General features: G+C 37.4%; 1 protein-coding gene and 2 non-coding genes across 3 annotated transcripts; 2 read left to right on the forward strand and 1 right to left on the reverse strand.

Annotated features, from left to right (window-relative positions):
- Positions 1 to 99: 99 nt before the first annotated feature.
- LOC134753566 (leucine-rich repeat neuronal protein 1-like) lies at positions 100 to 21498 on the reverse strand. Its single transcript, XM_063689475.1, has 9 exons — positions 21372 to 21498; positions 6776 to 6880; positions 5995 to 6215; positions 4815 to 5012; positions 3885 to 4072; positions 3205 to 3409; positions 1949 to 2136; positions 1072 to 1202; positions 100 to 244 (listed from the first exon to the last, which is right to left on the reverse strand). Exons 1-9 carry the CDS (start codon positions 21430 to 21432, stop codon positions 129 to 131), a joined length of 1413 nt encoding a protein of 470 aa, XP_063545545.1. The 5' UTR covers positions 21433 to 21498; the 3' UTR covers positions 100 to 128.
- On the forward strand, positions 12432 to 12504 carry Trnay-aua (transfer RNA tyrosine (anticodon AUA)). The gene has a single exon. It is a non-coding gene; the product is annotated as a tRNA-Tyr (tRNA).
- Trnai-gau (transfer RNA isoleucine (anticodon GAU)) lies at positions 12794 to 12868 on the forward strand. Its single transcript has one exon. It is a non-coding gene; the product is annotated as a tRNA-Ile (tRNA).
- Positions 21499 to 27399: the final 5901 nt, after the last annotated feature.

Here is a 27399-nt window from a genome sequence, read left to right on the forward strand (position 1 = left end):
CCTAAAAATAGACCTATACTTTTAAACCCTACTCATCGGATGTGATATTTGAGTCTTAGGTAAGTTTTATCTGTTTAACAAATATAATAAAAACGGCACTATTTAAAATACAATTTATTCTTAAACAACTAGAACATGTCTTTTTCTTCTTCCATCTCTATGACTTTCTTCCTGCATTTAGTAAAGATTCCACGCCTCCAAAGCAACACGACTAAGATTACCATCGGAAATGTGACAAACACTCCTGCAAAAATAAATTAGGTACAGTTAGTAGCATCATCATCATCATTATTATCGTCATCATCATCATAATCATCATCGTCATCATCATCACCATCATCATCATCATCATCAGGCCTTGTATATATACAGATGATTTAAGCAGCATCTATGATCTAGCAACAGCGCCAGGGGGTTTACACTCATGCGCGCATCATGCGAACATTCATGCATACTCGTGGAAGTCGTGGCGCATTTGCTAGATCTGGACACACCTCACCAAGGGCCTCTCACTCTTTGATAGAGAAAGATAGTCTTATTGCGATTCCTATAAGAGGAAAGAGAAAATAGTGTCATGTTTTGTCTTTATCACCGACCGGGCATTTTTTCATGGTCGGGTTATGGCATCATAGCAACAAAGAGGCGATAGCGAAATACCGAGATTTATAAGTGAAAGAGAAAAAGGATTATGCTGCGATACATGAAACTGTCAATACATCTATTACATGAATGTCTTTCTCTTACCCCTGGTCGCTCGGTTTCATGTCTATAACTACTTGTATCTTGTGTTATGACGACCGGTCTGGCCTAGTGGGTAGTGACCCTGCCTGTGAAGCCGATGGTCTTGGGTTCGAATCCCGGTAAGGGCATTTATTTGTGTGATGAGCACAGATATTTGTTCCTGAGTCATGGGTGTTTTCTATGTATTTAAGTATTTATATATTATATATATCGTTGTCTGAGTACCCATAACACAAGCCTCCTTGGGCTTACCGTGGGACTTAGTCAATCTGTGTAACAATGTCCTATAATATTTATTTATTTATTTGTATATACTTGTGCCTCACATACCTATCATAATTCCCAGCATGATGGCGGAATCAGTCACTGGCTGCTCGAGGTTCTCCATGCAGATGAGATGCCTTGTCGAATTTAAGACCTGATTATAGGTCAGCCCACGGAACGGCTCCGGCGTTTTACATCTGAAACAAAGGCATGATAAAAACTGCTTAATTTAGTGACATACAAAAAAAATATTTTATTAACGTTGACATACAATTCTGCCCAGTAACTGCTGATTCAATTAAGATTAGCAAGGACAATTGCAACTATTTATGGGTCAAATGCGACTGCTCTTAAAATATAAGAAAGTAGAGCTAGAGCTATAACCTCTTATACCATAGGTGAACGCTCTTGACTGGCAAAAGTGAAAATAACGACGAGTTATGGACTATATTAAACGTAGTGTGTCAGTATTTTGTAAATGAATGAATAAATCAAACAATGGATGTATAAAATGAATGAGTACAACAAAACGCAGTTAGAAGCGGGTCATGAAATTTTGACAGTAAGACAGTATAATTGTGTCCATTTTAGTTATCTTTAAGAGGATAAAAATCGCTTTGTTTAGAGCTTTCGGCAGTTCTTGGGGGTATTCATGGGCGTCGCCAAGGGGGATAGGGGGAACATCCTCCCTAGAGAACATAATTTCTAATAAATGTATGCCCGTCCCCCTCCTCTTGGCCATCGGCCATATGAACTGCCCCCCTAGCCCATCAGCTGGCGACGCCCTTGGGGGTATTAAATCTTATGTCATATATGCCACCGGTCCATCCACCGGAACCATCCACTGAATGGATGGATAGTAGGATGGACTGATGATGGATAGACAGACAGACAACTAAGCGGACGGTGGGATGGATGAATGAATGAGTTTATTAATCTTTACGTCATGTAGGCCATCTGCTCGCCGCAGCCAACCATATCTTGCAGCAGTGGTATAAGCACATCCACCATCCACTGGCTGTCGCAGTCGCAGTCATAGGGGTTGTTGGTGAAGTCGCCTTTCGCCAGAAGGTTCCAGCGGTCGAGGTAGTACGCGCTGATTTCAGTTATGTTGTTGTTGTTGAGGTATAGCTGCAAGGAAAAAAGAGGTTTAAAATCTTGAAGGATATAATCAGAGTAGCCATTAACAGGCGTTCCCCTCTGTCGAAATTCTATGACCAATGGTCATACACATTGTATGGACTGACGTTTATCCGACATGGCTATTTTTACGTTACGTATACATTTGACGTGCCCCTCCCCCGCAAAAATCGGCCAATGTTTTGTACAGAAAATTACAGACGTCTCCATTTGGTTATATCCTCAAAGGTTAAAATTGTGGCAGTGAAGGTAGGTAGTTTAAGGTTGGCCATTTTCAGAAGTGCAGTTTCAAGTGCAGTTTTTGAGTTCTGATCTACACTATCTTCGTTTACCCTCAGCAAAAGCTCAGCTGAGGAAAATAGATATAATCTTCTGACCTTCAAAATAATCAATTTTTTTGATAGTGACTGATTCATTGTCCTCGTTGATCAATAAATGTCTCCACCTCATTCTGGTATTTAAACCCAAAACTTTGGGTTTCAGTGAATTTCGTCGAGAGTAGGAAATATGGAGATTGAACACATTCTAAAACAAAGGATGTTACTTTAAAAGTCACTGCACCTATTGGTTGACTGGTAGAGAATGCCTTAAGGCATTAAGTCCGCCTTTTGTACCTTCATGTATTGTGCAATAAAGCTTAAATAAATAAATAAATGTTGATCTCTTTGATCAACGAATGTTTTTCCACCACCAGACCAGTAACTTGGGTTCCAGAGTGCTCAGCCGAGGATTGTAAAAGATGTGGAGAGTGTAGAGCCTTTCTGGGGCTTAAAAAATAATGAAGGATGGATAAACTAAGCTTAAGAATATATTTGTAGTTTATTTCATAGTACCTCTTTAATCAATGGACGTTTCTCCACCTCATCATCGTCTTCCCAGACCAGGAACATTACCAGTGTACTCAGCCGAGAGTTTTAGGAAATATGGAGGATGGAGAATCTCTCCAAGCCTCGAGAAGAAATAATAGAAGAAACAAGAGACTAGAATAAAATAGATAATGGAATAATCTCCAAGCCGTTAAAAGAAACTAGACATTCTTGTGGTTCAGTTCATGCTGACCTCTTTGATTAATGGTTGTTTCTCCACCTCATCGTCATCTTCCCACACTAAAAATTTGGGTTCCAGAGTGCTCAATCGAGGGTTATAGGAGATGTGGAGGATGGAGAGGCTCTCCAGGCCGCCGAGAGCACCAGCGGTGATGGATTTGAGCTTACTGCAGCGCCGGATGTAGAGCTCTCGAAGTTTTATTAACGTTTTGAAGGGACTGAAAAAAGTTGAGTTTTTTAAAGTTACCTTGGAAGGAGGTTAGGTTCTCATACAAATGTTGCAAGTTACGGAAAGTTTCCAAAAAGTTATAAATGATCTCAGAAATTTCAGGAAAATTTTACAGGAAATAGGGGACACTTTAATTATTTCCATGTGCAAATTTAAATTTCCGACGGATCATTAGTAGGTTTTCATTTAATCATCAGGATCATGTTATTCTTCGCTAATTTATTATTATTATTATTATTCAGTAAGCAGGCAGGCAGTTGTGACAAATGATATTGCCTGTATCCAGTAATCATTGACAGAGTTTTCTTAGGTAAAAGGTAGCTAAGTTGGTTAAGAGCGATCGAGCGAGCGAGCGTTTCGAAATGTCGCAAGTTCGAGTCTTTCCCGAATCGTTGATTATCATTTGTGACCGAAACCCTCAAGGAGGTTTTTCATGTCGCAAGATTAAAGAGTACTTAACTCACGTATTGTCATTAATAGTCTCAAATGGGTTTTTGTCCAAGAACAAGACCTGAAGGTTCGAAGCCTCATTAATGGTGGCAGGCACGGTGGTGAACCTGTTTCCACTGAGGTCTAAACCCTGCAGCCGCCGCAGCCGTCGGAATATACCCTCGGGAAGCGTCTCAAGGTCGCAGGAACTGAGGGAGAGGTTCTGAAAGAGTTGAATTCATTATTGGGCTAACTACATAGACTTTGACCACGCTAAATTTGCATCGAGTTGATGGATGGAGCGCTCTTGACGTAGCAGTTAGCATGAAAACTTAGCATAGTCTAATTCTAAGTCCAACCGTCCGACGATTTTAGCCTTATAATCAAATCGTCACGTTGCTTTTTGGTGAAGGAAAACATCGCGAGGAAACTGGACTAATCCCAACAATTCTTGGAATTAGCTTCCAAGCGGACCCCAGGCTCCCATGAGCCGTGGCAAAATGCCGAGACAACGCGAGGAAGATGATGAATCAAATCGTCACGTTCCAATAGCACATTATATAAATTGAATGTTTTCGTATTTCATGCAGCAACAAGTAAGAATGCATTATATTCTCGTCCGAATTACGTTAGCTGTTTATTGCAAAAAAATTTTTACTTAAGGCTTTCGATTCTGTTTCGGTTCCAATTCTTCTTGAAGTTCTTGCAATACTAGACTTATATCGATAGCAATAGTTGCAATCGAAGGCAGTAGTTTAGTAGTTTGCTTTGTTTCTGATTAACTCGGTAATGAATTGATCCCATAAATGTGGGAAAATTAAAAACAAAGGAGTAACTTTCGACTTCTTATGATTTCCGGTGTTCCACAAGGGAGTATTCTAGACCCGGCACTTTATTCTACCATCAATGATGAAATCGATAATATTAGCTAATTGCATTCTAATTAAAGATAATTTAATGCTCACCCTTAACTTAGTTACATCACTGATAGTGCCCAACGTAATAGTGTCGATGTAGGCCAGTGGGTTCCCGCTGAGGTCAAGGTGTGTTAACTCTCCTGTGGTGAAGAACAGGTCTTTGGGAAGCGAGTGGATGTCATTGTTGGCCAGGCTCAGGAATGTTAGTTTATTGAATTGGAGAAGTTTATCTCCTTCCAATGTAGTCTGAAATTAAATGGTTTACAAATAAAGCAAATGTTAAGGGAGTTCTCGCTTCGCTCGTAGTTCAACTATAGAATCCTTTCGCTTGCTCGTGTTTCAATTCCACACTCGCGGGTAAAATACAACTTTGCACCCTTGTATAACAAATAACTATTTTCCCCTCACTAGCTTGGAAAGCCGTCTTTTATCCTTTAAAACAAGCGGGGAAAAACGCATTTTATCCACTAGTGGGGAAAGTAATTTGACCTTGGATAGAGCGTGTTTAAGTAGCTTTTGACAGATAACAAAACGTAAAACGCTCATAATAATGGTTCGTTCCATATTAATTATCATTAAATAAATGGTTTGATAATACCAAATTAGCTTTATTTAATGATTTTAAGTCATAAACCTTAAATTCCATAAGAAACATTAGTTTTTTTTTAAATGATGTTGAATGTAATTCTGAACGCACAAGTTGACTCGATGCAATTTCAAAACGCATTGTCAGAAATGTCAACATTGTCAACAAAAATTTTCTCGCCGACTCCGACAGGCAAAAATACACAACTTCCAGAGTTTTCTGTTATAATATCGTATTATCGTAAAAAAATTAGTGATACCAGTGATGAAGATGATCTAACGCCTGTGGATGTTGCACTTTCCTCGCTAGTGGGGGGAAAAGTTTTGTGTTACTCACGGGTGCAAATGTATTTTACTTCTCGTGTGTTGAAACAACTCGCTACGCTCAGGATTCTATTTTAGAACCACTCGCTTCGCTCGTGGTTCAACTATAGAATCCTTTCGCTTGCTCGTGTTTCAATTCCACACTCGCGGGTAAAATACAACTTTGCACCCTTGTATATCAAATAACTATTTTTCGCTCCATATTTGACACGAAAAGATAGCGTGGTCCGACTCTACTTTGAAATAAAATCACGGTTTGACTGACAGCTAATTTAATATGAAAAATTGTTACAATTCTAAATAAAATAAAATAATATACCATAAAAATCCTCCTATCCAACGATGACGTAGTTATCTTATTGTTACTCAAATCCAAAGTAACAAGAGTATCTCTCAGATGCTTGAAACAGCCAGACTCTATCACCTCGAGCTCACTCTTTGACACCGTTAGATTCTGCACTGGGAGCGCTGGCAGCTTCGAGAGGGTGGCTATGCGGTTTCTACTGAGGTCAATCTCGGTTGGTCGGAAGGTCTCTAGAGCTGAAATTATGATCATAATAATCAGTGGGTATACCGCATAAAACGAAAATAGAAATTTTGTTATCTATCTCTTTGCTCCTGCATATTCGAGTGATGGAGAGACAGATAAAGAAATTTGAAAACTATCATCTGACAAAGTATCAAACGGGAGGCGATAACGCCGATGACTGAAAAGAATTTTCTTTTTTACATGTTCATGTGACCAGCTCACGGTCTTTTCACAGCGATACAATCGGCTGATGATTTTGTTTATTCACGATAGCATCTAAACTATCATCTGACAAAGTATCAAGCGGGAGGCGATGACAAAAAAAAAATATAGACTTTATTTGCTATCATTCCTCAACCCACCAACGGAGCGGCAGCTGACGTTCACGAGGGTTCATCATACATAGCCGTTAACCACTATACGAGTTTTCGCCCAGGAGGCGATTGAAATCTGGAAATTTGTTCCTGGCCCGCGGTCTATCAGGTCTCGGCGTTTTCATAGCACGGTAAGAAAAAAGTGAGTTATGAAGTCGGTATTAAGTATACCATGACGATTTCAAATGTTGGCATACCTTTCCACTCATCCACGGAGAAAGATGCCCGGATATCCTTATTGGCGCAGTCGACGCGGCTGTCTGCGCACGCGCATGTTGTGCAAATCACACCGGAGGGCGCCTCTGTAACAAAAACCACACATCATTTAATATTTGTATGGACGAATAGAACAAGAAGACGGACATTGTCTATTGTTTGCTATTATAATATTTAATAAAGACCTCAACTCAACGTTCGTTCAATAGATGGCGGATGCCGTAAACGAGGGTAGTTTCTCGCCCCCCCCCCCCCTGCCGCCACCGGCGCCCGCGCCGAGTCCTCGGGCGCGGAGGGCTGCGGCCCGCAGTCTGCGCTGGTCTGTCACCGTCAACGCAAGCTCCTGATGACACTCCTCGGTACAGAGTGAAACATGTCGAGCGTTTATCGACTTAAAATACGTGAGTGACCCGTTATTATTTATTCTAGGAACCTGTCAGCTTTGCAAAGAATACCTTTATAACGGTACCAAATCTATTTTATTTAAAGGTGAAATAAAAACAAACATTTAAAAAATATCATAGTATCGCTTCCGCTAATTGTATATAAATTGTAATTTTCATGTATTAGATGCTATGTTCCAGAACAAGTATTTAAATACTTTGTTACGTGTAGTAATGAGTCATCGAAATCAGCATAAACTGAGATTATCTAAGAATACGTAGATATGCCACACACTTCATTCATAAAATATCGAATTTAAAAACAACATAAAAAACTTATGATTTTAAAAACAAAAAGATCTCTTATGTTACTAGCATAGTGTAACTTATACTAGAGCGGTACTGTCATAGTAAATTTTGTAACCCCAGTAAATTCACTGCCATCTGTCGACACACTTTAAAAATAAAAATGAAGATTTATAAAATTACGATAGAATGTATTTAAATATGGATAAATGATTTTTTTAATTTGCATTAATTATTTTTATGATTTTGACCCATGTTCTTTCACTGATATGCGTTAAAATTGTTAAATAACAAACGAAACCGTCAACGCCATCTATACGACTGTAGGCCAAAACTAGTAGCGCCCTCTGAACGAGAATCAAATTTTCTTGATTTTCGAGGCACGTTTTTTCCTTGGACTGTATCCATCTATTACGGAGTTATATCTATCTTTGGTTACTAGTAAAATATATCTTTCACCACACCATCGCGTAAAGGTTATCTTTATTCTTTAATAATTGATTAGAAAGTTGCAATTTTTATCCACAAGAGCGGCAAAGTAATTTGATGCATATTTTAAGTAGTTATATCATGTTGGCTGGTAGAATTAGGTCAAACACAAAATTGTGTTTACGTATTTCCTGTGGACATATCCAAAATTTAAGGGTTATAAAGATTTATTTATTTATTTAACCCTTATCCACATGATATTGTAGATAAGGGGATGTCTACAGCGGGCTTAGCACGGTTATTGTCATATTGCGCGTGAAATGGTTATTATCATATTGCGCGTGATAGGACTGCTGTCTTCTAACGTTATCGTAAAAAACTGTCATTTTGCGAGCATGGTACCGGGCTACGATAACAATATCCCGTCGATAATGCAAGTAATCGACAATCTTTTTTTTTTCCTTTTCTTGATGGACTTGAGGGCGGTGTTGCCCGTAGCCAATGTCACGTAAAAGGGTAGGAACAAAGAAATGCTCTTAGAGCACGACGCTGTTCGGTGGTTGTTGTAGTTGTCTCGTAAAACCGATAGCTGGATTTTACGAGAAGCACGTGGACTACCGGCCGTTGACTCCAAAATGGTGGTTAAACACGCTTTGAGATTAATTCTCCATTCACTGCACACTACCACATTAGATTATTGTATAATAAAGCTATCGATATTACACTTTAAACAATATTAATGAGCAAAAAACAAAGGAATTAATCACGAGGCTACTATCAAGATGGCGTTAGAACCGGAAATCTCTAATCGACAATCATTCGTTAGTGACCACGATTGTTTATGCCTAGAGTTTTTGAAAGATCCATTCAATAGGTGGCCTTATTCAATTGTCGGACATGTGTCTGATGAAGTTTGAACGCGAATAGCTAGATTTATTATTACACTTCGAAATTATAGGCCATAACACACCATCGTACCGCACCGTGACCTTGGAGCAATTCTAGAGGGTCCTTTACGCTCATGCGCGAATCACGGCGCGAAGCCGCGAACGCGAGTGTGGAGTCTAGTTCGCTATTCAGCGAAATCGACTCCACATTCGCGTTCGCGGCTTCGCGCCGCGATTCGCGCACGAGTGTGGAGGGCCCTTAGGAATAGGGACACAAACAGTGTCCCATATTTCCATGTATTTCTTTTTTTTTCATGGAAATATGGGACACTTGGCAACACTGGCGCACGTGTGCGGCAGTCTGTAAGGTAGGATCGCACCGTTTTGACGGTTCGGTGCGATAGTATGGAAGCCCACGCCAGTACTACCTATTCCTAGAACTGCACCAAGGTCATTGTGCGACGCCCCCATAAGTAAGAGCGAGAAAGAGATATCGCTTTCTCGCTCTTACTTATGGATGCGTCGCACAATGACCTTGGTGCGGTGCGACGGTGTGCTACGACCTGTAAAGGCAAATACGTCAAAACGGTGCGAACCTTACAGACTGCCGCACACGTGCGCCAGTGTTGCCAAGTGTCCCATATTTCCATGAAAAACATTCATTCATTCATACATGACTACGATAACAATATCACGTCGGTAATGAAAAAAGTTATCGACAATCATTCGAAAGTGACCACGATTATCTATGCCTAGAGTGTATGTCAATGGCTGGCCTTATTTAAATTTCGGACGTGTGTCGGACAAAGATTGAACACGAATAGTTAGTTTTATTACTACACTTCCAAATTGAAAAAAGTTTAAATGAGTGACAGTTGAGTGACAGCTTTATACAAATTGACTTGCATTATATAGTTTGTCAAAAGGGCCCTCCACACTCATGCGCGAATCGCGGCGCGAAGCCGCGAACGCGAGTTTGGAGTCTAGTTCGCTAATCAGCGAAATCGAATCCACACTTGCGTTCGCGGCTTCGCGCCGCGTAGTCTGGAGCGGGCTAAACATGAATCTAGTATAACATGGATCGGTCATGAGGGGTGGGGCGAAATGACCGAACGGGATAGTCTTATGTATCTTTAAGTAGTAGTGACAGAGAGCAATATATTACTTTTTGTCTTTGTCATAGTTTCACTTTTCCACCGCTGCCACAACCGAAATTGTGGCAAACAAATAAGTACGTGACATGTCATGCTTCGTTGCTTGTTTAATTATTGTTGTTTTCTATGAAATTGTGCTTTCTCTTATAAAACATAGTGATGGTTAGCGTTTTGAATTGATAAAATAATGGTGAATTGTTCTGTAATTGGCTGTCATAGCCGCTCTGAGCAAAAATATGAGAACATAACCTTTCACACGTAAGTACGGTATTTTACACCTTCCTCTTAACGCAATATGTGAGAATAACATCGTAAAATTACGTTACACTCAAAGCAATGTAGAATCAAACGATTTCAATAAAAATATCACAATTATTTACGCAAATTAACAAAACATTATTTGTAAAATTATCCGCCCAAATTACGTAGGTTGTTTGTGGTAATCTGTCAGCTACTCAGACGAGTCTGAAGTCAGCCGTTTTTAATCTTCTTCTTAATTTAGCTGCATAACAATCATGTTAGGGATACCAGATGAAGATATCATCATTTTATGGGTAATTTTGACTTAAGTTTTTCGTATTTCTAATTCTAAAAAATAAAATAAACAAATGTTGTGAAGAATAAACAAATGTTGTGGTGTACATTAATTGGTGTGAATAATGTGATTGTGATTTGTGATTTCATAAAATTTTAACTCATAATACATTTTATTTTACGTTTTATTTACTAAACATGTTTAGTTTTGTACCACCTGCGGGAATTATAGGAGGTATTTCATTGTTCATACGCCTAAATAGAACGGCCCATTGACATTTATTCAACAATTTTAATACCGTCAAACTTTGCCTCCAGGGTAATCGCCCCAACGTAATTTTTACCAATATGGTACCCCCACGTTTATGACGTCATCTATGTCTATCCCTTACGGGCGCACGCGGTAGCCCGCATCTATGTAATGCTACTCGTAGAGTCGTAGGTCTATGGGGCTAAAGGACCGTCTCATTTCAAACATAGACATTTCAAACAAGAGAGAGAATCATACTATCTTTGTCTTACACTAGTACTAGCACCCAAAAGAAAAGGATGAGTATAGTTTTTTTTGTTCTTATTTACTGATAAGATTTGCTTGACCAACTATAAGGCCCCATACGCACGAGAGCTTAAAAAGCGTTGCGTGTGGGACGCACCCATAAGTAAGAGCGAGAAAGCGATATCTCTTTCTATAAGCTCTCGTGCGAATGGGTGGGGCCTAACATGCACGGATAATTGTGTTCTCTCAACTTAAAGCACACTCGAGCGCGAATCGCGGCGCGAAGCCGCGAACGCAAGTTAATCTAAAGCGAAATCGACTCACGCTCGCGTTCGCGGCTTCGCACCGCGTAGTCTGTAGCGGGCTTAACGTTTTGACAATTGACAATATTGACATTGACAAGCACGCGTGCGCGTCTGAAGAAAATACTTCGAGCGCCATCTTGTTAGTTAGCATCGTGATTAATTACTTTGTTTTTTGCTTATTAATATTGTTTAAAGTGTAATATCGATAGCTTATTATACAGTAAACTAATGTGGTAGTGTGCAGTGAATGGAGAATTAATTTTGAAGCGCGTTTAACCACCATCTTGGAGTCAACGGCCGGTAGTCCACGTGCTTCTTGTAAAGACTAGCTATCGATTTACAAGAGCTAACAAATCACCGTACACTGTCTTGTACAACCGTACAATTTTTGTCGTTTGTAAACCTCTCAATACCTTGATACTGGCGAAATAGTCCCACTGGGCTGAAGCCATAATTTTAAAAGAAGAAGAAGAAGACAACTGACTAGAAAAAAATATATACTGATTTGATGTGAAAACTAAAGAAAATGCCACCGATAATGTAAGTTTCTCTAAAGAACAATAATTTATTTATAGAAAAAGTTATAGTTCGTGTAGATTGTTTGACCAATAATCAATAACTGACTTTATCATGAATTTGTTTTTCAGTCGATGACGATGCTTAGGCGCAGAAGAAAATGCTAGCGAAATATATATATATATACTCCCTGTTTAGACACGTGGAAAGAATGAGTGGAAAAAGGCTAACAAAGAGAGTGTATAAGGGAGAGGTAGAAACGGGAGTTGGGAAGGGGCAGACCTCGGCGGACTTTTTCTGATCAGATCGGGGAAATCCTGAAGAAAGACCAGGTAGAGCACCCTAAACCGGCGAGCGTGTATGAGGAACGTTATGAAAGTGAAGGTAGCGAAAGAGGTATGTCAGGATCGTAACAAGTGGAAATCCGTGGTCTCTGCCTACCCCTCCGGGAAATAGGCGTGATTATATGTATGTATGTAAGTTTGTTAAACTATCACTAACTGAACGTGAACTTCCAATATTACTTGGAACTCCGGTGGCCGTTTAAGAAGTGTAACACTCTTACGGTAGATATCGCTAGGGTCCCCTAGACCCATATAGTGGGAAGATTTGCTGACTATGGATGAGGTCTTGGTGGCTCAATTGGCAGAGCGCTGGAGTATAGATCCAGAGGCCGTGAGTTCAAGTCTCACCCAAGGCAGTAATTTTTCCACTTTTAAATTTATTCTAAGCTTAATAGCATCGATCGCAGACGTTTCTGCTTGTTAAAAACTACGTAATTATTCATACATTTACTCACACTATAGAAAAAGTGCATAAGGATTCTAACAAATATTAAAAACTTTGAAACCCGTCGACCTCACTCAAAACTTCAAAAACATTTTTTTCTTACCCTGTCTGTACCTATATTCTAGAACCTGGTTTTGTATGCAAGAATCCAAGTTTATTGACAAAAAAGACCACCACACTTTGTGCCATAAATTATGTAGGGCTCCGTGGCTCAGTTGGCAGAAGCGATTGGACCGATGTTCCAATGGTCGCAGGTTCGAGTCCTGCCGGAGGTGTAAATTATTCCATTTTTCCTTTAATTTAAAAATCTGGAGTAACGCTCGCATATGTTTCTGCTTAAAAAAAAAGTTAAGTATGGGTATTAGCACATTGTGTGTGTGTGTGTGTGTGTGTGTGTGTGTGTGTGTGTGTGTGTGTGTGTGTGTGTGTGTGTGTGTGTGTGTGTTAAGATCATTTCTTACAGGTAGATGTTGCTGAATACTGAGAAACAAAAAAAATCCCCCTGACTTAAAAACGAGAGCTTTCTAAAAGTGACATTATTTTCTCATAATTTGCCAATGAACCGCCATACTAGCCTGCACCACTATACCTATACAACTCATGACCTCATCTAATCTATTTTGTTTCTGTTTCAGTCATAACATATTAGAGGACACTCAAATTATCGAGGACATGGAAGACTTATTTAGAAAAGGGATAGTCATAAAATTTAGCTATCGAACGAAAGAAGAAAAGTTCTTACATTCCGCCTGGAACAAACCTCTCAGCAAGTGGCATGTCCATGCATTTCGAATAGTCAATAGTCAGTGTTTATTTGTAAAACATATGTAGGTGAATCTATTACAGTGTAAAGGATTTTTTTTTACAAACTTAAGTTGCAACGTTGCAATGTATGTATCAAGTCCTGCAAGATGAATTAGACCACACTTCCCTGTATTCGATTGAGCTAAAACTTCACATACACTCTTTAAGTTGGGTGATAACATAATACATTATATGAGTTGGGTGATAACGCAATATTATGGTACAGTCAGCTGCAGAGAAAAGGCACCCCCTGCATACAAATTTAAATTTGCATGAACGTGGGGTACCTTTTCCCTGCAGTACCATCGAATATCTGATGATGGACGCAGGAAGTGGTCATATAGGAGGTCATAGAAGGAGATAAAATAACGCAACCGAATTTGTGTCTGGATTTGTTAGAATTGTCTTGATAAGTATTAGCATAGAGTTACTTATACTAGAGCGGTACTGTCATATTAAATTTTGTAACCCCAGTAAATTCACTGCCATCTGTCGACATACTTTAAAACTAAAAATGAAGATTTATAAAAATACGATAAAATGTATTTAGATATATAGATAAATGATTTTTTTTATTTGCATTAATTATTTTTATGATTTTGACCCATGTTCTTTCACTGATATGCGTTAAAATTGTTAAATAATAAACGAAACCGTCAACGCCATCTATACGACTGTAGGCCAAAACTAGTAGCGCCCTCTGAACGAGAATCAAATTGTCTTGATTTTCGAGGCACGTTTTTTCCTTAGACTGTATCCATCTATTGGTATTAGTGAGGGCTAACGCGTATGAATTCGCCGCTAGGGGCGCTAGTGTAGATGGTGGTCTTTTCCATAGTTCGAAATGTCAAATGTCACTTGTCACTTTAATGACTGACAACTGTTCTTTAGTGTTTTGGACCACCATCAACAGAGGCGCCAACTGGTGAGCAAAAAAACGATAGTCCTCTTTGCCTGTTAAAAGAATCGGCAATAAAAACTTGTATCAAAAATATCAGTTTTAACAAAATCCTTATTTCATTTCATTTATTTAACATTAAAAGTCATGTGCATTACAGAAGATGTTAGTAAAATGTAGTCAGTACATTGACACCCGGGTAGGGCACATAATGTTAGTACTTGTGAGGTACCTACAGAGGGCTACAGTTTTTGTGCTCACCAGTTGGCGCCACTGTAGATGTAAATTCTTCTATGCTTATTTTTATAAAATCAATACGACCACACTTCCCTGTATTCGATTGAGCTAAAACTTCACATACATTCTTTAAGTTGGGTGATAACATAATACATTATATAAGTTGGGTGATAACGGAATATTATGGTACAGTCAGCTGCAGAGAAAAGGCACCCCCCTGCATACAAATTTAAATTTGTATGAACGTAGGGTACCTTTTCCCTGCAGTACGATCGAATATCTGATGATGGACGCAGGAAGTGGTCATATAGGAGGTCATAGAAGGAGATAAAATAACGCAACCTAATTTGTGTCTGGATTTGGTAGAATTGTCTTGATAAGTATTAGTGAGGGCTAACGCGTATGAATTCGCCGCTAGGGGCGCTAGTGTAGATGGTGGTCTTTTCCATAGTTCGAAATGTCAAATGTCACTTCAATGACTGACAGCTGTTCTTTAGTGTTTTGGACCACCATCAACAGAGGCGCCGGACTTCCGGTTCGAGCGCCATCTTGATAGTTAGCATCGTGATTAATTACTTTGTTTTTTGCTCATTAATATTGTTTAAAGTGTAATATCGATAGCTTATTATACAGTAAACTAATGTGGTAGTGTGCAGTAAATGGTTTAACCACCATCTTGGAGTCAACGGCCGGTAGTCCACGTGCTTCTTGTAAAGTCTAGCTATCGATTTACAAGAGCTAACAAATCACCGTACACTGTCTTGTACAACCGTACAATTTTTGTCGTTTTTAAACCTCTTAATACCTTGATACTGGCGAAATAGTCCCACTGGGCTGAAGCCATAATTTTAAAAGAAGAAGAAGAACAGAGGCGCCAACTGGTGAGCAAAAAAACGATAGTCCTCCTTGCCTGTTAAAAGAATCGGCAATAAAAACTTGTATCAAAAATATCAGTTTGAACAAAATCCTTATTTCATTTCATTTATTTAACATTAAAAGTCATGTGCATTACAGAAGATGTTAGTAAAATGTAGTCAGTACATTGACACCCGGGTAGGGCACATAATGTTAGTACTTATGAGGTACCTACAGAGGGCTAAGGTTTTTGTGCTCACCAGTTGGCGCCACTGTAGATGTAAATTCTTCTATGCTTATTTTTATAAAATCAATACGTTCTAATATACACAAAGGTATTTTAACGTCTAAATGTGCCATTTTTTCAACTTGTTTAATTTTGCATATATTTTAGTTGGCAGTTTTTATAAACCACTAACATTTATTGAGCTATATCATGTTTACCATGATTAATCAAAGACGAACAAACATTTACCACAATTATGAATAAGGAAGGAGTTAAGTAATTTCCCGATAAAAAAGCTTGAAGCTCCTAAAACTTCTTTGCATTGGACATTTTGAAAGACCTCCATCTACACTCGCGCCCCTAGCGGCGGAATTAAACGCGGTAGCCCTCATTACCTACACTAGAGCGGTACTGTCATAGTAAATCTTGTAACCACAGTAAATTCACTGCCATCTATCGACACACTTTAAAACTAAAAATGAAGATTTATAAAAATACGATAAAATGTATTTAAATATGGATAAATGAGTTTTTTTATTTGCATTAATTATTATTATGATTTTGACCCATGTTCTTTTACTGATATGCGTTAAAATTGTTTTAATGACAAACGAAACCGTCAACGCCATCTATACGACAGTAGGCCAAAGCTAGTAGCGCCCTCTGAACGAGAATCAAATTTTCTTGATTTTCGAAGCACTTTTTTTCCTTAGACTGTATTCATCTATTACGGAGTTATATCTATCTTTGTTACCTACTTATACTTATATTATAATCTATTGCTTGTACCAATTATAATGCCTGCATATCTAATTTAATTTAACATTTTTATAATATGTCAAGAAGCTAATAATTATAACAATAATTTGGAACCCTTTTCAAACTCAAACATATTTATTGCTCATAGTATTACAAATTACAAGAATACAGACCCTGTAAGGGCACAGCAATTTTGTTTTGCTGCAACGCACACAGCAATCCTACGGGTTTTTTTGTTTTGTTTTTATATTTTTCTTTTGTTTCTTTTATATGTGTGTATTGTGGCAAAAGAATAAATGATTTGTCTATCTATCTACATTTACTTAATAGGTTTGTGTAAATAAACTTCGTTTATTTTCTTGGCAATGGTTGTATTATTTACTCATTTATAATATTCTCTCCAGCAGCACAGAGCCGACAATCCGACATTGTTACATATCTGTATCAGAGTTTACATTAGTAAACATAGAAGACTGACAACGCCGCGAGAATTGTCATTGTTGTAAATGGAATTTAAGTTACTTATAGCAAAGACATAATTATGTAACTCCGTATAAGCAAGATAAATAGTATAAGGAAAAAATGTGCCTCGGAAAGCAAGAAAAAGTTATACTCGAATAGATGGCGCCACACCTTTAGCCTATACTCATCTCATCAAGGGGGGGCAATATTTCTCACTTATAAGAAACTAGTTATAAGAAACATGTACCGTTTGTGCCCAAATAAACATTAAAACATTATGTCCTGTCTTTGTTTGTAACATGTATTTTTCTTTGTAGTGCACAATAAAGAATTTTATTATTATTATTCCACCTACCCAGGGTCTCAGCCAGGTATAAGTAAATTTCTGTCTCATTTACAGAGGGTTCCATTTATAGAGATGAGACTTGAGGTTATTTCAGTTATAGAGGCTTGTTTTGTCTCAGCACTAACAGAGATAATTCAGTGCTAAAGTATCGGGACCGCGCTATGAGTCAGCTATAATAGAGGTACTAAGTACCTAACAGTGACAGATTTATTACGTATAAAGCTAAAATAAAAAATAGGAATAAGCGAAACCTATTCACCTATGTCGAGTCCATTAAAGTTGCGGGGAATGCTGTTTTGTATGAAGATTGTCCGTCTTGAATGTTTACTAGTCTCTACTTGTATAGAAACATAGGTAAATAGTTTAGGTAGGTATTCGTGTGATAGTAAAACATAGGCGACATAAGTATGTATTTATTAAGCTCGCTAGCAACTCGCAAGCGCACACTCTTAGTAACAGCCGGTTTTGTGCATCATGCTTAGGAAGTCCTTGAGGAGCGCCTTCCTTAATTTCTCCCTTGATCCAAGAGAAGTTTTCTGGAAGAAATAGAAGGAAATAAGTAAAAGTAGGTTCATGTGGCAGCAACGGAGGAAATATTTTCACATGAGAACAGTATATTTGCACCCAAGATATACTAACTAATCGCCGGGATCAATCATTTGTCTTTATGTCTGTAAACAAGGCGCAGATTAGATTAGAACTGGGTGCCTTATTTAAACCTAATATTGCATTCCCAGATTATGTATCTCAGAGGTACCTAACTATCAAATAATAGGTACCTATCTCATTGCACAATACAGCCACACTCATACTTATTCAAAAGAGTAAAAGTTACCTACTAAGACAGACCTAGTGGAGCGTTACAGTTTTTTTTATGTCTAGTACTTAATTCGGTACTCAAAAGAACCTACCTTCTATTTACAGCTATTACAAATTGCTTCAATAGCTACTGGCTCACAGTAGTCTGACCAATGGACTAGTTGCCATCAGCTAGCAGGTGTTATTACACCTGTTAGAACCTAAAACAAAAAAGTATCTACCTAGATGTAAGTTTTTCAAGTAGATTTTCCCCCTTAGGTTAGGATTTGAATGTTGAGGTAAAAAGTAGCTTAGTAATGTAACCTAACCTAGGTTAATAGCATAAGTAAGAGATTGTGCAACAGATATCTTATCATACTAACTTTTACATTTATAATGTGAGGTAGTATTTAAGAGTTTAGGAGCATTGTTATCGAGAGGTTTGTTTGACAGACATGTAAACTTTACGAGAAACACTGCAATTTTATAGCTTTACCTTTAGGTGTTTTAGTAATCCATCACCGTTTTGACTTTTGAGGCTCGGCGTTAAGTTCGGCACATAACTGTAAATATGCGAAATGCCCGAAATTCTGCGTCTGGCATATCAGACGGGTTGTAAGAGTGTCTTGATAAAGCTATGCACGAGATTTTTAGACGCTCTTTTTCTTTAACAGCATCCGCGAGTAGGAATAATAAAATTTGACTTTCCTGCAAAGAAAAAATTGACAATATATATATACAGCGGAACATTGTAACTAATAACTCAATATCATAGAAAAACTGATATTTACCCGTAATTTATACCTTAAAATTGGTTTATTCAATAATTTTGCTTTCACGACAAGGCTTATCGTCACCTAAGAAGCACGTAGATAGAATTAACGAAGTTGAACTGTCAAAATGGGACAATGTGTCAAATTATCAACGACGGCAACGACTATGTTATGCAAATTGTCGTCTGTCAAGCTCCTGTCATCTACCGCTGTCATTCTGTCATCTACCGCTGTCATTCTGTCATCTACCGCTGTCATTCTGTCGTCTACCGCTGTCATTCTGTCGTCTACCGCTGTCATTCTGTCATCTACCGCTGTCAGATGTGGATAACTATCACGATTTCGCCCTATCACGGCCTTGTCACGCTACCATGCTAAGCCCGCTGGAAGCAAATTTGGCTTTCAAGTTATAGCGTCCATTTGAGTTTAAATTGTGTAGTAACAGTTAGTATTTTCCTGGAACTAAAACTTCTTATAGATACCATTTGTCATTTTCAAACTTATCCCGCTTTTAAATTATCCCAATGTATCTTACCTACTCGTTGTTAGTACCCTTACCATGAGTTTGACATATTCGCAAGAGAATGCGTAAACTAACTCACATTCACACTTTACACTTCAGTATCAGTCTTACCTACGTATAAATATATATCTTAACCAACAAAAACACAAAAAATCCTTTATAATTTTTAAGTACTTATAATAATACTACACACTCAACAACACAATGCACACTCATTTCATACACCTTCCATATACCTATTCTTTATCTTTCTTTTTCTCATTTAATGTTCTTAATACTTAAGGTTTCTTTTTTTCTTTTATCACTTAAAACTTTTTTGTCTTTATTCCTTTTATTATGTAATAGGTACTTAGTGTTTCTTTTTGTTTATAGGATCCGACTGAAAACCAGCGTTGCAGTAAATTTACTGCAACATTATGCTGAGTCGAGACTCCTTTTCAACATCACGCTGTCTTTAATGCCAATGTCAATTAATTTAGTTAAGAAGTAATGTACCTAGTTAGGTACATTAGTATGTAAACTATTAACCTACATATTTTATGTTTAATAATGTTTTGTGATGTTAAATAAATTTTCTCTCTCTCTCTCTCTCTCTCTCATTCTCCCTCGTACTGACATTTTTGCACGCGAGATGCACTGCGCACTGTGTTTGAGTTAACGCTTTCGCTATCGCAAACTCGTGGTAAGGGTACAAAGCCATTGGTTTGGTAATAACAACCATTACGTAGACCGTGAATCCGTAAATCTGCATCCCGAATAAAATTAACATTTAAGAAGTTTAATAGTTATTTGTTATACAAGGGTGCAAAGTTGTATTTTACCCGCGAGTGTGGAATTGAAACACGAGCAAGCGGAAGGATTCTATAGTTGAACCAAGAGCGAAGCGAGTGGTTCTAAAATAGAATCCTGAGCGTAGCGAGTGTTTCAACACACGAGAAGTAAAATACATTTGCAACCGTGTATAACACAAAACTTTTCACCTCACCATAGCGAGGAAAGTGCAACATCCACAGGCGTTAGATCATCTTCATCATTGGAATCACTCATTTTTTTACGATATTATAACAAAAAACTGGAAATTCTGTATTTTTACGTGAGAAGTTTTAAGTAAACGTCAATATATGACGTATGAAATGTCAATGATGCGTTTTGAAATTGCATCGACTAAACTTGTGCGTTCATTGCGTGCGTGCGTTCGTTATATTGAACGTCATTATTAAAAAACATGGGAATAAAGCTTTTGGTATTTTTTATTAGATTCTCAAACCATTTGTTTAATGATACTTAATATCGAACGAACCATTATTATGAGCGTTTTACGTTTTGTTATCTGTCAAGCTAATACTTAAACACGCTCCATCCAAGGTCAAATTACTTTCCCCACTAGTGGATAAAATGCGTTTTTCCCCGTTTGTTTTAAAGGACAAAAGACAACTTTCCGAGCTAGTGAGGGGAAAATTAATTTATACTTTAGGATAGGATTTTTGTATTTCTAAAAATTTCACCTGAGACAAAAGTTCACCTTAAATGAGCTCAAATCAAAATATGGCAATTTTATTATTTTACTCTAATTTTAGGCAACTGTTTTCAATTTATTGTAAAATGTTTATTTATTAATAGCTTAAGTCTAAATGTTCTACTGTACCTATATTGTATGTCCTAAGATACTGGTATAAGCTGTGGTTACCTATAATTGGACAAACATCCAACCTCAATGTCATGTAAGCTAAATACTTGTTTGCTTAATAGCTTGTTTTTTATTTTTGTTTGTGCTCGTCATGTATTTCTTTTTGGTTTGGTTAATATGTTTGTAATTTGGTATTCTTTGTGTGTATCTTTGTAATGTTTTAATATGTATCTTTGTGTGTTATCTGTCGTGGCATCACCGAATGGGCCCTACGGAAGACCAGCGCTGGCTTTATAGCTAGCATTATGCTGAGTTGGGTCCATTTCGTGATGCACACTTGATGATCTCTTCTTTTCTTGCTGTTGTTGTCTGTACATGTTCGTAATTGTGTTGTGATCGTCACGAATAAATGTCTTTTATCTAAATAAATAAATAAAATAAAAAATAAATATTCTCAAACGTACCTGCACCTTGTGACCTCACTAAACAAAACAATAAGAACAAACACCAAACACTAAAACTAAGCTTCATGGTTTATCCAACGTGTTGGCGACAACCGACAACTGACGAAAACCGTTGGTCCTTGCTGATAAGGATTCGACAAGACGAAAACGGCATCAGAGATTAAGTATTTTAAGAACAGATAGGTTTTTTTTTATATTATAAACTGATCGGCGATTGGCCCTAGTCACACCTGATGGAAAGTGAAGACAGGGCCTAAGATGGAGCTCACCGGTTCAGTAACAGCCTATTCACTCTTGTTTTAAAGAGACCGAGGTCATATTGATCAGGGAATACAGATGGCGGGAGCGCATTCCATTCCTTAGCCGTCCGTACCAAAAAGGAGGAGGCAAAACGTTTCGTCCGAACGAATGGAATGTGGACCACGAACGGGTGCATTCGCTCCCCGCGCCTGGATGTCCGATGATGGAAAGGGGAAAGTGGGATCAGGTCATGCAGTTCCTGTGCGCACTCCCCGAAATGTATCCGATAGAACACCGATAGGCAAGCGACTCGACGGCGATGCTCAAGGCTCTGTATCCTTGACTTGACAGATGGGTCATCGTGGTTAACGCCATTATTAACGATGTCCCGTTATAAATACAATGTCGCGCGACGCTGTCCGGCGTAAGCGCCATCGACAATAAGGTCCCTTTTCATAGAAAATGCCACAAATGATAGTATAAAAACTGGCCAAGTGCGAGTCGGCCTCGCGTTCCAAGGGTTCCGTTCATTTCACAATTTTTAACAATGTATTATTTCATGTAAAATGTGAGTGAAATGTCTTTTAAAAACCTGTAGGGGTCGGATCAATAACTAAGTAATTAAATCCGACTCACGCTTGACTGCACATTTCTAATAGATTTTCCTGTCATCTATAAGTAAAGAACTATTTTTGTTTTTTTTTTTAAATTTTAGACCCAGTAGTTTCGGAGATAAAGGGGGGGAAAGGTAATTTTTTGCCTATTTTCTTGAATAACTTCTAAAATGTTTATCCTAAAATTATAAAAAATATACATTTGAAATTCTCACAAGGAGCTCATTCATTTAGTATGTAACACGATATAGTTTGAAAAACTTTTTTTATTTTCTCATTTACCCCCCAAAAGTGGCCCCCATGTTTAAAATTCATTTGTTTACGTTACATGTCCGTCTTTGGGTCACAAACTTACATATGTGTACCAAATTTCAACTTAATTGGTCCAGTAGTTTCGGAGAAAATAGGTTGTGAAAGATGGACAGACAGATAGACAGACACACAGACGCACGAATAATCCTATAAGGATTCCGTTTTTTCCTTTTGAGGTACGGAACCCTAATAAAAAGCTCGTGATATATATACCTAGAAGCTTACTATTACAGCTTCTTTTTTTTTCTTTTTAATTCTTTCGCCATACAAGGTAAACTACCGAATGATAAAATATTTAATTTTCACGACACCAGTTACTCTACATATTAAATCTCTTTTGTAGAGTCTTGTATGAGTGAGCAGAGTTCTGAAAGTCTCTTAAGACTCAAGTTATACAACCGAAGTATCAGTTAAGGCGTATGCCTATTTGCCACCAGTATAAAATACAATTTACGTAGAAATGACGCCTCTGATTTCAATAACTTTTATTCTATGCCCAAGATTATTGATTTAGTTATCTTAAGATAAGCCACGATCTAGAGCTGTGTGCTTTGCTATATAGGTAGTTAATGAAAGTAAATAAGGTCCAATATTCATTACCATTGTGGGGATGTGGGGTATTCTCGAAATGAAGTGTTGATATTCCTTAAAAGGATAAGCTTGTTGTAAAGCAAGGAGTGGCATTAATTCAAATTATTATAATATAACTATTAAAAAAACCGGACAAGTGCGAGTCGGACTCGCCCACCGAGGGCTCCGTACTTTTTAGTATTTGTTGTTATAGCGGCAACAGACATACATCATCTGTGAAAATTTCAACTGTCTAGCTATCACGGTTGATGAGATACAGCCTGGTGACAGACAGACGGACGGACGGACTGACAGACAGAGGAGTCTTAGTAATAGGGTCGCGTTTTTACCCTTTGGGTACGGAACCCTAAAAAAATCGCTATATGCTAAAAAATCCATTTTATGGCAAGAATGCCTTTATGAAAAGAGCTGATACTATTCAAACTGCTGAATTGATTTCTATCAAACATAGCTAAGAAAAGAAACTCGCAGAGCTCGCTTGCCTAGAAGAGAAGGAAACTCGCTTCGTAAAAAACCGCATCGAAAATCGATCCATCCGTGCATCCGTTGGAGAGCTGCGATGCCACAGACAGACAGACATTGGCGTCAAACATATAACACCCCTCTTTTTGCGTCGGGTATAAAAATCTGATATTTTATTAGTTTATTACTCGCATTCACGAGCAAATGATACGCAAATCTAATTTTCACCTCAGCAGCCCGAACAAGCCTACTTTCGTCACTCCCTGGAGTGACGAAAGTGCGACTTTTCTCACTCTAGGGAGTTAAACAAAGTAGGTTTTTAATTTAGTGAAGGCCATGAACTGCCACTTCATACTTCTATTACAAATTCGTTTTTTTTTTCTTTTTTTTTCTGTATTATTCTGTGTAATTCGAAATACATTTCAACCTTTAATATGTTCTCACTACTGAGGTGAAAAATTATATGTGCAACACGAGAGCAAAGTTATTTTACATCTCGTGTTATTGAGTCCCTCGCTACGCTCAAGATTCTAACTTAGAATCACTCGCTTCGCTCTTGATTCAATTATAGAATCTTACGCTTTCTCGGGACTCAAAATAAACATTCGCAAGAAAAACCAACTTTCCTCTCTTGTTGCACAAATAACTATTACGAGAATAGGTTGAGAAATGCGACGTACAGTCAATCAATGTGATTCCTAGGCCACTATAGAACTTTCCCTTATCTTATCTTATTGATATGGTTCTATAGTGGCCTAGGAATCAAATTAGCTCCATGCATGAATTTATTTTTATTTTTGGATTCATAATTTATATCATTGGAACACCGGAAATGATAGAAATACTTTTGTAAACCTTAACATTATTTTATTAAAAAATATTTAAAATGTTGAAAATTTTTGAGCGGTTGAAACGCTCATAATTTTTGGCGCGAATTCGACAGAGCGTGATGACGTCACACGTTGGGCGGCCCAACTGACGTTTGCTACTAATGACACTAATCTGTCGAACGCGTGACGTCACGTGGCGTTTCGACCATGTCTCTGCGCTCACTAGCTTTTCGCGGGCAAATTTTTGTACTTTTTATTTATAATTTTAAGTAATTAAATGGTAATTTAAAAACGGAAATGCATTTGTAACATGATATAACGGTAACAAACATCCGAATAAAACATATTTCGTTCAAATATAAACTTCATGCATGAGGCTAATTTAGACCAGCGGTGGAACAAAAATGGGTTTTGATAATATTAAAGTTTTTTCTTTTTCGATATGTCATTGTTAGCATGTTAAATAAGACTTTCGTAAAAAGTTAGAAATTTTTAGGGTGAGCGTTCGGATATATTGAAATATTTTAATTTCTGCTAATAACTTTGTAAATATAAAATTAAAGTTACAAAAAACTTTAACATATTCAATACCACTTTAATTTATACACAATATTCGGTTTTTAGAAATCTGGAACATGTGCTTTCTGGTGAACTTAAAAACATGAATTATTTTGTAAATAAATAATTAGAGTAGCTGATATTGCAAAATTACGATATTATGGATCAGCTTATTATACTTGTAAAAAATTAGAAATGTAGACAATGTGCTTCTCTAGATATTGATTTCTGGTTAAGCAGTATAGCCAATATTGAATTAAAGTTTGTAGAGTTAATATTAAACGGTCATGACAATGATCTTAGTTCCCACACAAAAGATTAGAAATATAAAATTTGTGCGTCACTAAATACTGATACATATGCATTCCGTGCTTATATTTACGTTACATTTCAAACGCGCGGCATGTTCGCGCGCACCGCGCTGTGCGCCGCCGAGGCAGCGATCAAACGGTATTGATATATAGGTAGATCAACGGTATATAGATCAACGGGCTAGCGGGTAACCTAACCTTGCTAGACGCGTGCAAAATAATATTTCACAAAATTCAAAAAAATGATCTAAAAGCAATCTGTATTTTTAACAGGTTAAAATTAAGTATCTAAATAGTCATAAAAATAATAAACCAGAACATTTGGTCGTGTCGTGTCTTTAACCTTGCCAGGCGATCTAAAAAGTATGGCACTTACTTGCACGCAAAATTAAGTTTGTTTACTATACAAATTGTATGCATTACAAAGTTATCGTTGCACACAAAATTAAGTTTCTCTACTATACAAAGCATATGCATCGCAGTTATTTTTGCACGCAAAATTATGTTTGTCTACTAAACAAAGTGTATGCATTACAAAGTTATTTTTGTAGTAAATTAAAGACCACTAGGTAGGATGTACAGTCAGCAATACTATTCGCTTAGCACCTTTGCATACAAACCTATACAGGGGTGGTATCTTTTCTCTGCAGCTAACTGTACAATGTGATTGTTACTATGAGGATGGTGTATATTTATGATGTATGAGGACATTTCTATTAAAAGTTATGTTAGATTTTGAAATTTTTATATTGAGTATATCTACTTATATAAAAATTTGAATTTTGGTTATGGAATTTTATATTATATAACATACAAAAAAAACAACAATAAACAAAAAAATATATATAGGGCTGTATCTCCTAAACCGTCCGTCGCAGCGCAAAAATAAAAAAAATTTCGTTCCCCTCTTTCAATATACAAAAAACACAATAAATAAATAAATAAATATTATAGGACATTCTTACACAGATTGACAGTCCCACAGTAAGCTCAAGAAGGCTTGTGTTATGGGTACTCAGACAACGATATATATAATATACAAATACATAGAAAACACCCATGACTCAGGAACAAATATCTGTGTTCATCACACAAATAAATGCCCTTACCGGAATTCGAACCCAGGACCATCGGCTTCACAGGCAGGGTCACCCACTAGGCCAGACCGGTCGTACAATGAAACACAAAAAGAAAAAAAAACTTTACACGGCTGTATCTCCTAAACCGCGCGTCGTAGCACAAAAACAATCATCAAATTTTCGATCCACTTTAAGAAACCCTCAATTAATATGAACTGTGCGTCGTAGCGTAAAATAATAAAATTTTCGTTCAACTGCAGTGGACCCTTAATTAACATTAAAAAAAAAGAAAAAAGGAAAGAAAATTCTTTAGAGGGCTGTATCTCCTAAACCGTGCGTTGTAGAGCAAAAATAATCTAGTTTTCGTTCCCCTTTGAGAAACCTCTAATTAACATACAAAAAACACAATGAAAAACAAAGAAAAAATCTTTATAGGGTTGAATCTCCTAAATCGTGCGACGGAGCGCAAAAATAATCAAATTTTCGTTCCACTTTAAGAAACCCTTAATTAATATAGGTATAAAAAAACACAAAAAATCCGTATAAGGCTTAATCTCCTAAACCGTGCGCCGTAGCGCAAAATAATAACATTTTCGTCCGCCTGCAGTGGACCCTTAATAAACATTTAAAAAAAAAACAAAGAAAAAAAAAACAGAAAAAATATTTACAGGGCTGTATCTCCTAAACCGTTCGTTATAGTGCAAAAATAATCAAATTTTCGTTCCCCTATCAGAAGCCCCTAAGTAACATACAAAAAACACAATGAAAACATAAAAGAAAAAAAACAAAGAAAACAATCTTTTTATAGGGCTGTATCTCCTAAACCGTGCGTCGGAGTCGGAGCGCAAAAAAAGTAAAATGTTCGTTCCCCTCTAACAAAGATAGATATAACTCCGTAATAGATGGATACAGTCTAAGGAAAAAACGTGCCTCGAAAATCACGAAAATTTGATTCTCGATCAGAGGGCGCCACTAGTTTTGGCTTACTCTCGTATAGATGGCGTTGACGGTTTCGTTTGTTATTTATAATTTTAACG

Source organism: Cydia strobilella, chromosome 27, assembly GCF_947568885.1.
Source record: "Cydia strobilella chromosome 27, ilCydStro3.1, whole genome shotgun sequence".
NCBI classification, from domain to species: Eukaryota; Metazoa; Arthropoda; class Insecta; order Lepidoptera; family Tortricidae; genus Cydia; species Cydia strobilella.